General features: G+C 42.1%; 1 protein-coding gene across 1 annotated transcript in view; it reads right to left on the minus strand.

The window, feature by feature from the left end:
• JAK1 (Janus kinase 1) overlaps positions 1-17,762 on the minus strand; it is a 212,802-nt gene that overhangs the window by 26,694 nt on the left and 168,346 nt on the right. Inside the window, exons 12-16 of the mRNA XM_030207520.1 lie at positions 16,745-16,900; positions 14,755-14,842; positions 11,744-11,871; positions 6,922-7,057; positions 386-537 (exon numbers count right to left, since the gene is read on the minus strand). Coding sequence (XP_030063380.1) covers positions 386-537; positions 6,922-7,057; positions 11,744-11,871; positions 14,755-14,842; positions 16,745-16,900 — 660 coding nt within the window. The remainder of the gene's footprint in view (positions 1-385; positions 538-6,921; positions 7,058-11,743; positions 11,872-14,754; positions 14,843-16,744; positions 16,901-17,762) is intronic.

Here is a 17,762-nt window from a genome sequence, read left to right on the forward strand (position 1 = left end):
AAATGACAGGGTGCCACATGCATCTGAGCAATAAACATATGATTTATTAGGGACAATCACCAATCCAGATCAGACCACCATGCTAAGGAAGACAAGGCAGGCAGAAAGAACAGCAACTGTATGAGTGACCAGTTGCTAAAGATCATGATTGCACCAGAGTACTGAATTAATGCACCAGTAGGATAAACTTTAAAAACACAAAAGGAAACATGGTTTATCATTTATAATCCGCCTTATCACGATAAAATATTCACATTAAGACATTCATAAATTATGGGAATTAGGAGAATGCTATTTAGAGTATCATAGAATTAGTAAGAAAAAAAAATCTGTAGGCACTGGTTATGAGCATTGTTTTCCATGACATTACATTTTTTCAGATTACCTCTGCTAATGTCTTATCCTTCAGAGGCAGTTCCCCATTATAACAGATTTCCCACAGAGTTGTACCAAAGCTCCACTTGTCTGCTGCAACACTGAGGTTTTTGGTATCCTCAACACATTCAGGGGCAATCCAGGGAATGCGTTCCACACATTCTAAGAGAAAGCACATTGTGTAGCAAAGTACATGAAATGTTACAGACCTGTGAGAAGTCACTATAAAATCCAGGCTGCAAATGACATCTTTATACGATACCTTTAGGTTAAATTTACAATGATCAGAGAATTAATTGGCAGTTAATACCCTGTATGGAGAAACTGAAAGCCCAAGGCACAAGGTCATTCCACCCAGACAATACAACTAGAAGATATATGCTTCCACCATATATTGATGACAGCAGCACTTGATATTATCAACTAAGTAATGAAAATGGACACTTCTAAATTAAAAACATCCTACACTTTATTCATTCAGACTGCTCAGAATCTAACTCTATATTATGCCATACTTAGTGACATTGCAGAGGTACATAATCTATGTGCCTTGCAAGCTAGTAAACCTCCATCAAATTTGATAATACACTGACCCCCTAATTCTATAAAAAGTGCTAAAAATTGGGTGCACAAATTTGGGCACACACAATTTAACTGAATGACAAGATAATTAGTGCCAATAATTCACTTGTCAATTATTGGCACTAATTAAATTTAATTGAAATGTACACGCATAAATTTAAGCACTGGATTGGGGGGGGGGGGCGAAGAAACATGAGGGTCATGGGCACATCGGGGGTGTTCCTAGAATTTACATGTGTAATTCTAGAATAAGGCGGATCTGCACCTAATTTAGTGTGAGGATTTGTACCACATTTCAGTTGATGCAAATGGTCGCACCTAAAGTTAGACGCGATTCCTGCGCATAAGCACTATTCTACAAACCGTACCTAACTTTAAGCATATTTTATAGAGTAGTGCTTTTTTTTCTGTGCCGATTTTTTAGGTGCCATATATAAAATCTAGCCCTAAACTAATAACTTTAAAGAGCAATAAAAGAAGGATCTAATACTTAAGTGCTAACTGCATAAAAAATTACAAGAGCGGTTAAAATGAGATATGGTGACACAAATGCAGCAAATGAGGATGAACTCTAATAATAATAAAATAGCTCAAAGGAATGAAAGGACTGTGGCTGTATTACACGTAAATCATCTGTGTGTGGTGATTTTTTAATATCTGTTTAGGGACTAGATAGTGAAAAATGAGTTTACAACATATCTACAGGCCTATTCACTAAGCTATGTTAGCTGTAATTACAACAGTTAGCACGTGCTAACAGTTAATAACCATGCTAACTACCTAATGTGACAAAATGGTGGGTTTTAAGCCTGCAAAATGTATTGATTATTTCTTGAAGTGTATTTCTCTAGTTTGGCCAGCAGTTGGTGCATGTTTATGTTTAAAACTGCTAAAGAGAAATGGCTGTTCCTTCTTTAGTTAGCACACACAGAAGAAGTTAACCTGCAGTGATGTGGCCAGCTACTTTTAAAACTTGTTGCTCTGATTGGCCCAGGAGCTCAACTCATATGGGATGTACTGCCTTTTCCCCCAGGCTTAGCCAGAGAGAAGAGGGAGAGAGAGATTTCTTTGCCGAGGCCCTGTGAACAGTTATATTTGATAACTTGTGAGCAGCTATATGCCCTGAACTTCCTAGGTACTATTTAGATAGTAAACAAATGTTTAGATAGTGTTATAATTGATCCATATTTCAGTTGCTTGTTACTGTTTGCACCTTTTCTGTTTACTGTTTTAATTTTTCATGACAATAAACATTTTTAGTTTATTGCCTCTGCTTGTCTGGACTAAGAATCCTGGTGGTTTGTGTGTTGGGTCTGGGAGTGCTTTCCAGAAACTGTGGGACCACTGGGATTGTGGCCCCAGTAACCTAGAAATCACTGGGGATAATTTGAGTAAGAGACTCGCCCAGAGGCAGCTGGGACCCAGGAGGTGGGAGGAGAGTGCTAGTATAGAGCACAAGTGGTACGTGCAGGCAGACCTGAGCTGTGCTGCGGATAGACCCTCTTAGTGGCCGCAGAACAGCCCAAGGTGGGTGGCTAGGCGTTCCATGACACCTAACAAGGAGGGGGCAGGGAACGGGTAGAGAATGCATCTTACCGTTTACACGCAGGAAATTACTACATGTTAATAAGGCAGATAAAATGGTACAGGTAATTCCACCTAAATAGATGCAGCTAACTGCAGTATGTCAATTTGCCATTCAGTTAATGCACATTAAAAAACATTTTTCTATATTAACAGAATGGCAGTTACAGTGTGAAATTTAGCCATTAACCAGTGATAACTGCAAAATCTTACTGCAATCACAGTAAAACAACATAAGAACAAAAGTGTTGCCATAATGGGACAGACTGAAGGTCTATCAAGCCCAGTATCCTGTTTCCAACAATGGCCAATCCAGGCCACAAGTATCTGTCAAGATCCTAGAACAGTAAAACAGATTTTATGTTGCTTATCCTAGAAATAAACAGCGGATTTTCTCAAGTTTATCTTAATAATGGCTTATGAACTTTTCTTTTAGGAAATTATCCAAATCTTTTTTAAACACTGCTAAGTTAACTGTTTACCACATTCTCTGGCAATGATTTCCAGAGCTTAACTACACGAAATCAAGCTCAGCTTGAATATCATGGACTCATGGGCAAACGCATTTCAACTAAAACTGAACACAGAAAAAACACACTTTCTCATCCTCTCATCCCAATACAATACGAACAAACCCACAAACAAACACCCCAGATTATACCCTCCCTATCTCAGACAGCCTGAAAATTCTCGGCGTTACAATCGACCGTAACCTCACACTAGAGAACCAAGTGAAATCTACAACAAAGAAAATGTTCCACTCAATGTGGAAACTCAAATGCGTGAAACCATTCTTCCCGAGGGAAACATTTCGCAACTTGATACAATCAATGGTACTAGGCCACTGCAACGGAATTTATGCAGGACGCAAAGAACAAATTATTAAGAAACTTCAGATGCTCAAAACACGGCAGCCAGGCTTATATTTGGAAAAACGCGATTCGAAAGCACCAAATCCCTCCGAGAAAAACTGCACTGGCTCCCAAACAAAGAACGTATTGCTTTCAAAATCTGCACCCTGGTTCATAAAATTATCTACAGCGAAGCCCTGGGATACATGACAGACCTCATAGACCTTCCAACCAGAGGATCAACACAAACATACCTAAATCTCCACTACCCAAGCTGCAAAGGACTCAAATAGACTGCAAATAGATGGGAAAATGTGGGATACAAATGTAACAAACAAATAAATACATACAAATCAACCTATGCATCCAGCTTTTCCTACATAAGCACACAACTATGGAACGCATTACCAAAAGCCGTGAAAACTTATGATCACCTAAACGTCCGGAAATCATTAAAAACTAACCTGTTCAAAAAGGCACACCCTACCAACCCAACTTAAATGCCTGTACCCTGCAACACAACGAAACCAAAACTCATAATGGACATATAACTCCTCTTCCTCTCTACGATTCCCTAATGTGTCTGTACACGCGAACCTTATTCTACCACATTACTGTATTTGTTCATACCAGAATTGGCGAACGCCTTTACGGTACTATGTAAGCCACATTGAGCCTGCAAATAGGTGGGAAAATGTGGGATACAAACGTAACAAATAAAATTGAATGAAGAAATATTTTCTCTGGTTTGTTTTAAATTTACTATTTAGTAGCTTCATTGCGTGCCTCCTAGTCCTAGTATTTTTGGAAAGAGTAAACCAGCAATTAACGTCTAGACATGTAAAAAAAAAATTTTTAAACATGAAACTTAAATACTTATTCTGTCAGATCAGCAGCTCTGTTTGCAAATGTGCTAAAACATTTTCCCTATTTTGTCTCCATGGAAAAAAAGCTTAAAGGGCAATTCTATAAGCTGACGCCTACAGGTACCAGCCACTGACAGTTGGGTACCTGTGTGCACTAGATGTTATTCTATAACGCGGTGCCTAAGTGCCACAGTGCCTAACTGCAAGGGGGCATATAATTGGGTAGAGCATGAGCGCACCATGGGCATGTCTTTCAGTTACATAAGTACTTTAAAGAATACTATAACTTACACGCATCATTTTTATTTATTAATATTTATTTTTCGCTCTATCTTCCAAATTCTAGGCTCGACAACTTATGCCTGCTGTTGACATGGCATAACAGGGCATACCAATGCTGACTCAAGCTAGTATTCTATAATGGAATCTTGGTTCCAAGACTCCAGTACAGAATTGGTGCTAAGCACACAGCACTGAAGTACCTAGACTGTGGCTCCAATTTACAGAATTGCTGCCTTTGTACCTTTGTCCCTGTGTGTCAAAGGACAATGTAATCGTCACTATAAGTAAACAATACTTAGGAAGACAGACAGACAATGCTATGGGCTTCACTAAAAGGGTTTTCTTACTTGCAATGCTTGGGTAGAAATTCCTTGATAATCAGATTTGTTGTTTTTAAGAGTTATTTAACATTTAATACAAATATACATCGTGTCCACTAAATCTAGCAGAATTAGCATAACATGCAGTGCTTTTTTTGTGCCGGTACGCGCTGGTACAGCGTACCGGCACCTTTTTTTCCTGCCGCCTGCTATCCGTTCCTGCTGCCCGTCGAGATCCAGCGCCCCTGCCCCAGCTGCCTGCCCTCTTGGCTTCCCGACAGCCCTGCTGCTTTCCGGTCCAAACCTCTCCCCCCCCCCTCCACGTTTCAATCTTTTATTTATTTTTTTTACGTGCAGTCACAGCGCCGGCGTTGCTGAGAGGACCAGGCTCGTCTCCTCCTGCCTTCCTTCCCTTCGCTGCCTCTCAGTGTCCCGCCTTCCTGTGACGTGTTTCCTGTTTCCGCGAAGGCGGGACACTGAGAGGCAGCGAACAGCGAAGGGAAGGAAGGCAGGAGGAGGCAAGCCTGGTTCTCTCAGCAACGCCGGCGCTGTGACTGCATGTAAAAAAAATAAATAAAAGATTGAAACGCGTCGCGGAAGGGGGGGGGGGGGAGAGGTTTGGACCGGAAAGCAGCAGGGCTGTTGGGAAGCCAAGAGGGCGGGCAGCTGGGGCAGGGGCGCTGGATCTCGACGTCGGGTGGGGAGAAGGTCTGATGATGTGGGGGCTGGATGAATAGCAGACCCTGGGGATGGGAGAACAGGGCACCTGCTGGGCGCTAGGGGTTGAGGAGAGAGAAGGATATTTTGCTGGGGCTGGGAGCTGATATAGGGAGAAGAGTCTGACTCTGTGGCTGGGAGAAAAAGGGACCAAAGACAGACGCTGAGGTTTGGGGCTGATCTGTAGAGAAGGGTCTGATGCTGGGGCTGGAGGGCAGGGGAGACAGGATAATCACTGGACATGCATGGCAGGGGAGGACAGGGGACAGAAAAGAATTGCTGGACATGGATGGCAGGAGAAGACAGAGCAGAGAAGAATGGATGGCAGGGGAGGACAGGGGGCAGAGAAGAATCGCTGGACATGGATGGGAGGGAAGGGCAGGGGAAGGAGGGGACATACTGGACATGGATGGAAGGGGAGGGCAGGGGAGACAGGATAATCACTGGACATGCATGGCAGGGGAGGACAGGGGACAGAAGAATTGCTGGACATGGATGGCAGGGGAGGACAGGGGGCAGAGAAGGATTGCTGGATATGGGAGGGGAGAGAGGAGACATGCTGGACATGGATGGAGAAGAGAGCAGGAGATAGAGGAGAATTGCTGGACATGGATGGATGGAGGGGTTGGCGGGGAGAGAGGAGAAATGCACTTGGATGGAGGAGTGGGGAGAGAGAATTATTTCTTTATATGGATACAGGGGAGGGAAGAGAGGAGAAATGCTGGACATGGATGGAGCGGAGGAAAGAAAAAAGAAGATGCACAAGGATGGAGATGAGGGAAAGGAAAGAGGAGAGAAACAGCACACGGATGGAGAAAATAGGCAAAAGCTGGATCCACGTTGTACCTCCTCCAGTCAATTCTGCAGAGGAGGATCCAGCTTTTACTTATGGATGTAGGGCAAGAAATGAAGAAGAGGAAAGGAAAGAAATAAATGGAATGGAAGCCCTGGAAACGGAGTTAAAAGAACAGATAGAGAGCAGCAGAATCAGAGGCTGGGACCAATATGGATAGAAAAACAGTCACCAGACAACAAAGGTAGGAAAAATCATTTTATTTTCATTTTAGTGTTTACATCTGCTGTCTTATTTTGCACTGGGTATACTTGGAGCTGTAACGGCTTACAGAAATTTTTTATAATGAAAAAAATCATATTTTTTTTTCTCCTATACTAGTATATTTTCAATGATGTCTGTTTATATGCGCCATGGCTGCTATAAAGGGTGTGGCCAATGTGGGTGTGGCTATCATAGGGGTGGAGCCATATGTGGTGATCCCGCCCATGAGTACCGGCACCTTTTTTTCTACAAAAAAAGCACTGATAACATGATTAGAAACTTCTTACCTTGCCTGGATAACACTGTGATGGGAATCCCAGGGTCACTGAGTTTTATAAATGGACCATATTCATTGTCAATCCCCTCTCTTGCAAGCAAGATATTTTTAGTGCATACATTTCCATGCACTAAATCTTTATCTTCCTGGAATTGGAAAGAGATTACAGAAGTTAATATGGTAGCAACAAAGTTGCTTAAAAGTAAAAGGTTTCTATGTAGACAGCAAAATTAAATAGGCATACAAGCAGTTGATGTTATCACACAGCATCACAACAGCCAGGATGCTAGGCTACATAGAGAGAGAGGTATGTCCAGCAGACAAAAAGATGTGTTAATGCGCCTGTACAAGTCATTGGTGAGGCCTCACTTGTGTTCAGTTTTTGAGGCTGTATCTAAGGACTAACAGAACTGAAACAGTCCAGAGAAAAAGTGGCAAAAATTGTATGGGGTTTGTGCCAAAAGATATATGAGAAGAGACTTGAACTCATTATGTATACCCTAGAGCAAAAGAGGGATAGAGGAGATATGATGCACATGTTTAAATGCTTGAAAGGTATTAATATACAAACAAATCTTTTCTAGAGACAGGGAAGAGATATAACTAGAGGACATAAAATGACGTTACAAAGTGGCTGACTTAGAAGCAACATCAGAAAGCAATTTTCCATGGAGGTGGTGGTCGATGCCTGGAATGCCTTCCTTTGGGGGGGGGGGGGGGGGTACACAAATAGTAATGGAGTAAAGAGACAGGATTCTTATATGGAAAGATACAGCCTGTTCCAGTCCGTCTGCTTTAGCTTGTCCCAGCCTGTTCCAGTCTGTCTGCATCAGCTTGTCCTAGTCCGCCACCTCCTGCTTCAAACCACTCCAGCCTGCCACTCAACCTGCCTACTAGCCAATCACTGACTGACCACCAATCACCTGACTGACTACCACCCACCCTGAAACCTGCCTGCCTCCCAGCCCATCTTCCTACCAGCTCATCACTCTCCTGCCCGACTGCTTATCCTCATCTGCCTGTCTCCCAGCCCACCTACCTTCCCTTTGAACACCTCAGTCACTACCCATGGCCCCCATTCACATCCTATTCCTTGCCCTGTCCCTCCCTAATCTTTTCCCCCTCTCACCGCGGTCTTCCACACGATCTCACTACCCATCCCTGTCCTCTTCCGTCCTCCCCACTACTGCAATATCCTACCTACCCCTGTCCCCCACCACCTCACCATCCCTACTGTCTTCCTCCTCCTTCCTAGCTCTCAACCTTCAACACCTCCTTCCTGCCATGAACCCTTCCCCTTTCCTCCTAAGTGCATCCCGCCTTCGTCGCCCTTCCTCACCCACACTTCTCCGCACTCTCTTGCTCCTTCTCCTGCTATCCGCGGGTGACATCAACCCCAACCCAGGTCCCCCCCACCTGTCCTCACCCTCATCTCATCTATGCAAACGCTCCCACGACATCTCCAATATCATCCCTATTCCCCTCCCCCCCTCCTCCCTCCCCTTCTCGTGCGCCCTGTGGAATGCCCACTCAATCTGCAACAAACTTCCCTTCACCCACGATCTCTTCATCTCCCATTCCCTTCATCTGCTCGCCCTAACTGAAACCTGGCTCACCCCGGACAACTCTGCCTCAATCGCAGCCCTATGCCACGGAGGTTATCTTTTCTCCCAATCGCCCCGCCCAGTCGGCCGCGGTGGCGGCATCGGACTACTACTTTCGCCCTCCTGCAGCTTCCAACCTCTCCACCTACCTCAGTCTCACAGCTTCTCATCCTTTGAAGTTCACTCCATCCGTCTATTCCACCCACTGCCACTCAGAGTTGCAGTCATTTACCGCCCCCCTGATAAATCCCTCCCATCCTTCCTTACCGACTTCGATGCCTGGCTCTCCATCTTTCTTGAGCCCTCATCCCCATCCCTCATTCTCGGTGACTTCAACAACCACACTGATAACCCTTCCGATTCATATGTTTCTCAGTTCCTCACTCTTACCTCCTCCTTCAACCTCCAACTGAGCCCCACCACCCCTACTCACAAATCTGGCCACTGTCTTGATCTCGTCCTCGCTTCTACTTGCTCACCCTCCACTTTCTGCGTTTCACCTCTTCCTCTCTCCGACCACCACCTTATCACATTCACACTTCAGCACCCTCCCCCTCAATCTCGCCCAACACTAACTACTACGTCCAGAAATCTCCAGGCTGTTGACCCCTCCACCTTATCCTCTACTATCTCTGTTCTCCTCCCTTCCATCTTGTCCTCCAAATCCGTTGACAAAGCTGTCTCCACTTACAATGCCACTCTCTCCTCTGCTCTAGACACCCTTGCACCGTCCACCTCCCGGCCCACAAGGCGTACCAATCCCCAGCCCTGGCTGACCCCTTGCACCCGATACCTTCACTCCTGCGCCCGTTCGGCTGAACGCCTCTGGAGGAAATCTCGCACCCTTACTGACTTCATTCACTTCAAATTCATGCTATCCTCCTTCCAATCCTCCCTATTCCTCGCTAAGCAGGACTATTACATCCAATTGACTAATTCCCTCAGCTCTAACCCTCGTCGTCTCTTCGCCACCCTCAACTCCCTCGTCAAAGTGCCCTCTGCTCCCACCCCCCCTTCACTCTCTCCTGAATCTCTGGCCCACTACTTCCGTGACAAGGTCCAGAAGATCAACCTCGAATTCACCACTAATCCTTCTCCTCCTCTTCATATGTACAGTGGAGGCCATGTGGCCCAACCACCTCAACATCTGGCAAGCTGTGACCTGCTGACTGTACTGAACCTGAATGACGATGCAAATGAGAGCATCTGCTCATACCTGAAGCAGGATAGGCTCGAGTTTGAACTGTGTACTCCAATTGCTGTACTGGGAGAAGATGGGACTTGGAGTAGTTGATTACAAAACCTAGTAGCTCAAACACCCAAACAATTCTATAAATTGATACTTTAGCACCCTCCCCTGATGTGCTCCACCAGCCAATCATCCAGATAGGGCAACACAAATTCCCAGTCTGCGTAGCAATGCTGCTACTATAGCAAGGCATTTTGTGAACACTCAGAATGAGCAGAGATCCCCCTGTGTCTGATGGACTGTTTTACCTGGGTGAATTGGCTGTATTACACCTGCTTTTACCTTTGGTGAATGACGACATTACAGCTTGATGTATAAATATCGCCCCTGAAGCAGCCCTGCTGGGTGAAACATGGCCATGTTGGGTTCCTTTTATCCAGTTTTCTACAATAAAGACTTTTAATGTACCTTTAATGATGCCTGCTTCTTCATCTTCCATTCCACAGTCAGAGCAGACACAAAGCCAACAAAACACAGTACACGATACCGGTAGTGGTGTTTCCCCACTCAAAATCTGAGATACTTCTTGTGACTGGGGAGTATTTGGATGTGGCTATAAGCAGCCTTTAAGTCCAGAGAACATAGCCAACTGTTTTTCTGAATCATGGGAAGAAGGGTGCCTAGAGCATTCATCCTGTATTTTACTTTGAACAGATATTTGTTCAGATCCCTTAGATCTAGGATGGGCTGAAAACCCCGTCTTTTTTGGGCACAAAGAAGTACCTGGAATAGAATCCCTTTCCCATCTTCCCTTGGTGGAATGGGTTCAACCGCATGGGCCTTTAGAAGGCGGGAGAGTTCATCTGCAAGCACTTCCTAGTGCTGAGAGCAGAAGTTTGACATTCTCGATGGGCAATTTGGAGGAAGTTGACACCCATTGGGTTCAAGGTTACAAGGGGCCACCTTTCTTAAAAAAAAAGTTTAGTCTCCTTCCTACCAGTAGATCATCCGGGACAGACTTTTTTACTTTGGTAATGCTCTGCTGAAACCAGTCATAAGCTTGTCACCTGCTTAGACTAGGGAGCTGAGTGGAGCTTCTGAGTTTGCTGCTGCCAAGGATGGGAACTTAAAGGCCGAGCCTGTTGCTGAGGATGGCATGAAGGAGTGAATCTATGCCTTTCAAAGTAGTAGGTAGTCTTTCGACTTATACCTGAAAACCTCCAAGAAGAGGAGGCCGTAGAAGGCGTGGCCTGAGAAAGGGACTTAATGGCATCAGTTCTTTTCTTTATGAGGTCTCCTACCTCTTCCACTTTGTCCTCAAAGAGATTATTGCTCCAGCAAGGGATGTCTGTCAACTTTTCCTGAACTGCTGGTTCAAGATCCAAGACATGCAGCATTGAGAGTCTGCACATGCCGATACCTTTAGCGGAAAATCCGGATGCCGTATCAAAAGTGGCCCTAGTCAGATGCTTCCTGGACTCCTGCTCAGTGGCTATCTGGTGAAGGTGTACAGCCTGTTCTGATGTGACAGTGTTCACAAACCCAAGCACACTGCATCAAGGTCTTCAAGTAAAGGCCTAAACTAAATGGATTGTGCTGGTACCTATAAGGATACAGCACTGAATATACATATTAATTTATGCACAGGCAATTAATACAGTAAAAATGCCCACTGTGAATCTGGCCTGTACGTGTCTGCCAGTTATACAAATATACTTCTGCATTTTGTAAAGTGTACATGTAATACAAACGCCATCCAGCTCTGTCCATGGAACACCCACTGTAAATATGTATGAGTAGGATACTTATGTATATTTTATACATGTATATGGCAGTGAATTTTAGAAACCACTCTTTCTACATTTAAAGCTGGATTTTACTGTTAGAAAGACTATGTAAAATTCCTTCCACAATCTCCTGATGCTGAGACTCTAAATTCTTTGGGGAAGAGACATATTAAACGTGTGAGTTACATCATGTCACACAAACAAGTATTTTTAAAAAATAGTTTTCAAACTAAAAATTAATTTATTACATACCAAGTAACTGAGTGCACTCGCCAGCTGCTTTGCCACCTTGAATTTCCAAAGAGTTGTAAGGACATCACTTTTGTGGTGCATAAAGAGATCAAGAGGCCCAAAGTCTACAAACTCTTCAACCATAATATCTATAATTAAAGAATTAAAGAATATTACCTGATTAAACAAAGAGACACTAAAGGGTTAAGGTCACAGCTGGATGTTGCAAGACAGTGCCTTCAATTACCCTAGAAATATTGATAGTCCATTGCAGTGTACACCACTTTGGAATGTCTTATAGTATATGATTTTAGATAAAACAGTGTTTGGATCTAATATTTGACATTTCAGAATTGGCAATAACACAGAAAAAATTCCTTCTAACATTTTATAATTTGGAAATTAACTTGAAAATAATTCATTTTATTCCTTATTTTAACATTAGAAAACTACAAGTCTGCTTTTCTTTTAGTAACATTCTTAAACGTTTTATAAACAAGACTATGGTGCTCATTTTCAAAGAACACAGACTTACTTTACATAGGGGCTCATTTTCAAAGCACTCAGACATACAAAGTACTATAGTAACCTATGGTAAATGAGCCCCATAACATATGCAACTTTATAAGTCTAAGTGCTTTGAAAATGAGCCTCTAGCACATAATATTATAAAATATGATGGTGCAATAGGACCAGAAGGTCTATCTGGATTAGATTGTTAGATTCTTGATATACTGCCTTTCTGTAATTGACACTGTTTTATAGAACATGCTATGACTACATTACGCTATATTCCATAATTAACATGTAAAACAATAACATAGTAGGCATTTTTCTGAACTGAACGCTGAAGTGAAACCCTGCTCAAATTCATAGAACAAAAGAATGTTAGGGAAACTGGATGGCTCAATGAAACTAATGCAAGTTTACAGAGCCTTTGAAACCTGTACAGCACTATTCAAAGCCAGTTTTGAGAGGTTTCTATATATTGATTGCAACTGGCCATCAATGGTCTATATCTGATATTTGTTTATGACTTTGTAAACCTCGTCTGTTATTTACTGTTAGCCACACTGAAATTGAATCTGTTCAGGATAATGTGGGGTATAAATGTCAAAATAAATAAATAAAATGACTGAAAATTATTGCCATTTGAAAGCCATTTGGTGGCCTATGACAAGTGGCTGCCAACACAGTTCAGTTTACAGTGAACCAATATCAACCATACAAAAACATCACCACCATCCTTTAGCACAAATTGGCAGTCTCAGAACAGACACAAAACATTGCACACACTTGGACAGTGACTCATCTTTTTAAACTTATTTGATTTCTTGCCTTCTCTATATACTTCAAAGCGAGTTACAACTAAAATTAGTTCAATACAAGTACAATATTAAAATGGAAAAACACCCCAAAAACCCCACCCATACAAGACAAAGCTCAAACAACCAGTATGTATTAGTCCAAGTTCTTGCTGCTAACAGGCTTGTTTAAACAGTCAAATGACTACTTTCCTGCAGAATGACAGATAATGTTGAAGCTCAAGAGGAATACTATTCTAGAGATGGGGAATCTCCTGGTAGTCTAGTGCAGGACAGTGAGGGATGACCCCTGGTTTCTATCCAGTGTATAAGACTGCATTAGTGGCAGCAAGGTTTGTGGCATCACTGTTCAGGGAAAAAGCATGGACAGGACCTTGAATGTCAAAAGAAATTCAACAGGCAGCCAATGCAGCTTTTCCAAAAATAAAGGTAACATGATCATGAGACCTGAAATTTCTCATAAGTCTAGATGTTGTATTTCGAAGTAGCTGTGTTTCAAACATGAAAGAGAAAGGCCACGATATAAAGAATCACAGGTCTTACCTTCAAACCACTGAATAAATAATAGCCAACTGCCTTTTTGTTTTCATATATCATGGTTGAATTTTGTGGATCTGACATGAATAGAAAATAAAAACTGACATCCTAATAAAAAATCCTGGTTTGAATGGATAGCTGGAAATCTAACTGGACCTCTGCACTGTTCAGAGCACCAAGTCACAACCTGATTATCTGCAAACCCACAAGGTTTCTGATTTCATGCGTTTAAGCTGGAGTGGATCAAACTGCTCTGAAACTGCCCCAGACGACTATTCAGTTTGTAACTGCTGCATATATTGGCACAAACCAGGTACTGGCAATCTGAATATTGTCAATACCCAGAGCACATCCTGGAGGAGTGGCCTAGTGGTTAGGGTGGTGGACTTTGGTCCTGGGGAACTGAGTTCGATTCCTGGCACAGGCAGCTCCTTGTGACTCTGGGCAAGTCACTTAACCCTCCATTGCCCCAGGTACAAATAAGTACCTGTATAAAGCCACATTGAGCCTGCCACGAGTGGGAAAGCGCGGAGTACAAATGTAACAAAAAATATTTAAAAAAATCTAAAATCCAGAACAACTCTAAAATGTGGTCCGTCCAAAAGATGACTGATGAATATTGGCAGGACAATGTGTGTGTGCCTGTGGAGAAACTGAGGACTTCAATCTGTCATTCTGGCACTTTTCATAAGCAACAAAGTCAGTCAGCAATGAAAGCAATTGTCACATTCTAACACTAATATTGTATGACACAAGTACCGAAAAAGAAGAGAAGAGTGTTAACATGAATGTTATGAAGTCCCTGCTTCTATCAGACATTATCTGCGAGTCTATCACAAGTGCAATAGCTGATGTCAAGTAGGAGTGAAATCCCAGAGACCTGTATATATTTCCCTAAAATGCATCTGCAGAAAAATGATCATTTCTCACAAGTCGAAATATGAAGTTTGCAGATTCCTTAGCTGTAGCTACAGGATCTGAAAATAAAGCATAAAATATAGCATTTGGCTTACAGCTCTAGTTCAAACAGCTGCCAATCAAACATTTATGATAACCATGAAGTTCACTAACCTGACTCTTTACTAGATAAGAGAGGTCACAAGAGACAATGTACAGGAAAAAAATGCTTTAAGTTTGAAGGAAATTGTAAAGTCATAAATTTGAGCATACTTTCCAAATCACGAACACAGACTCCATGAAGCAGGACTATGTGCTTGTGGGAAACTTGCCTCATCATGCTGGCAGTTTCAAAAAATGCCTGGTAGGAAATCAAAAAGGTAAAAGTTAAAAACCAAGACATTCAGAGGTGCTCAATAGTCTCTAATATTTAATGATCTTATGATGAAACAACTGGATTATTGTTATTGTTACACCTATCCATAACACAGAGTGTGGAAATCCAGTCGCTCCAATGTACATTTAAGTCAACATCCAAGCACAGATAGTAAGACATTTTCTTTAACTACCAGTTAAGCCCGCGGTTGTCCCTAACAACAGAAGTGACTTGGTCCAACAAATATTATAAGACAGGTATGATAAAGGATGTTTCTGCTCTCTTTTAATAATAGGGAGGATAATTCTCAAGGCCATTTCCATGGGTAAAATAGTGCTTTACTACTACTAATAATAATCATTTCTATAGCGCTACTAGATGTATGCAGTGTTGTACATGTTAAATGCAGGTACTTCTTCTGTCCCTAGAGGACTCACAATCTAAGTTTTTGTACCTGGGGCAATGGAGGGTTAAGTGACTTGTCCAAGGTCACAAGGAGCTGCAGTGGGAATTGAACCCAGGTTGCCAGGCTCAAAGCCTGCTGCACTAACCATTAGGCTTTACCCACAGAGATGGGTTTCTACATAATTACCAGCCTAATGTGTGTGTACTTTTACCCGCAGCATGAAGATATCTTGGGGGTGAAGTTGAGCAGAATTTTATTTATGCAACTCCTGAATTTTCATATAATGCAAATTAAACCCTGGGAAAATTGTGCACCCTAAATAGAAAGTATAAATATAAGTACCATTTTCTTGGGATTATTTTCAAAGCAAAGTACACACATGCTTTCACATTGAAAGTCCAGTCAAGCATGCGGAGAGGGATGTATGTGCACACTTTTTACCTGTGTGCACTGTTAAAGAATACTGTACATAATTTTATAAACAATTTTATAAACATAATTTTATAGACAACGTACATTCCTTACGGAATGAAAATAAGGGCTTTGGGGAAGGAGTTAAGAGTTATTTTCCTATGCAGAGATGGTTGAATAATCTGCAGTGTCCCATCAGGACAGATTAACTGTTTTTTGATAGAATCTTACAGGATATCAAAAGGCAGCTTAAGAAGTGGTGATCATCAGAAGGCCAAAAATGTGAAAAGTGTCTGATTATAATGTTGTTTCCTCCCTCTGTTTATAGAATTATAAAATAGAATTTTCTAAAGTAAAGGAAGATACCAATGTCATCACTTGATAGAGATCTGTTAGGAGAAATGTAAACAAAGCTCGGAGCTTTCTAGAGTGATGCACCATGCATATATGGGACTTCTTGCAAATGCCTCATGTGGGGCCATGTCAGTTCCAGTTTTTCCAAGAAGCTCACAGGATGTATTTTTCATTCCTACAGCCTTCCTTTTAGTAAGTTATGAGTGAAAAATGTTTTCTCAATCCGATTGTCTGCATTTCAAATCTCTTCCTCTTAAAAGTCCCTTAAGTTGGAGCTTATATTCATTTATAAAGTTTCCTTAATTTTTGGCACAGGCAAAGTTAAAAGCTGCACTAGAATTGGTGCACTGAGTGAGACTGCTCCTTCATTTTTTTTAAACACCACATAGCCATCTGGATTTGGTTAAGGGGAGGGGGGCCTTGGAACTTGGAGGGAGGGAAGCCAGGGAGGGAGGGAAAGGAGAGAGAGAGGGAGGGCGGGCCCCTGGAACTGGGAGGGTGGGAGGGACTGGAACTCTGAGGGAGGGAGAGGGGGGCTGGAACTCAGAGGGAGGGGTAGAAGGGGGGAGGGAGGTGGGGAATGCACCACCTGTAAAAAGTTTCAGCACCCCCACTCATTTTGAAAAGTTGGCTCCTATGCATCTCAAGATAGCTTGCTCCAAAACTTTACTTATTTTCTCATATAATCTCAAGGAAAAGTTAAAATTAATACTTGCCAGGGATATGTCTCTGTGGCTAGCATCCAAGACTTTAAGGATAACTTTGATTTCTTTCTCTGCATCACAGACCTCATCATCATTCTCATTATCAGTCTTGTAGTTTAGCCTTCCACCATAAATCTGCGTTCTTGTTCCTCTTCCAAGGTGATCCAACTATCAAATAAAAGCAAGGCTATATTTTCAAGCTATAGTGTTACGCCAGGAAAGGTATTTTCACACCTGTCAACTTCCTGGAGTTGCCAGAATATGATTTATTATATTGAAAACTCATTTTTGTGTCACGTAGTGGTGAGAGAAAAAAAAAATTATAAACAAGAGACTGAAACAATCACACACAAAAAAAGTCACGTGGCTTTGCACCTTAGTTTTGTACAACCCCAGCTCCACAGGGAAAAATAAATTTATCAGGACTTATTAACCACCTCTATGAAGACATTCAGCCAAGATAGTGTTTTAAGACACACACTTATGTGCAATTTAAGAAAATAAAAAAAAAAATACATGACCTGGTTTTGCTTCTCTGATTGTTGGCACAGTTACAAGAATCTGTTTGTGGAGGGCAGTAACAATTGGAATATGTTGCGTACCAACTTATGCTAATCAAAGTGCTTATGTGGGGCGAGGAAGGCGGCATCACACATAACCAATGGAAGACCAATATAAAAACAGACAGTGTATGCTAAACAATGCTACAAATACATCAATATGATCCCTCATGGGAACTGTATAAAGATTCAAAACATCATGGTGAAAATTAAATATTGAACCACTCATGACCAAAAAACTGAAGCACCATCCCAACTTTAAAAAAAACCATAAAACAACTTTAATATGCCCCATTTTAACCACAATCCCTGTTTCTAAGTGCAAGTTAAAAGCAGAAAACGTTTTTTACATTATATATTGAACTCCACCAAAAGAAAAAAAAAACAAAAAATGTCTTTTAACAGTGCAGCTATCACACAAAAACATGAATCAAACATCAATATGAACTATATGGGACAACGTTGCTCTG

The sequence above is a fragment of the Microcaecilia unicolor genome, chromosome 6 (genome assembly GCF_901765095.1).
Source record: "Microcaecilia unicolor chromosome 6, aMicUni1.1, whole genome shotgun sequence".
Taxonomy (NCBI): domain Eukaryota; kingdom Metazoa; phylum Chordata; class Amphibia; order Gymnophiona; family Siphonopidae; genus Microcaecilia; species Microcaecilia unicolor.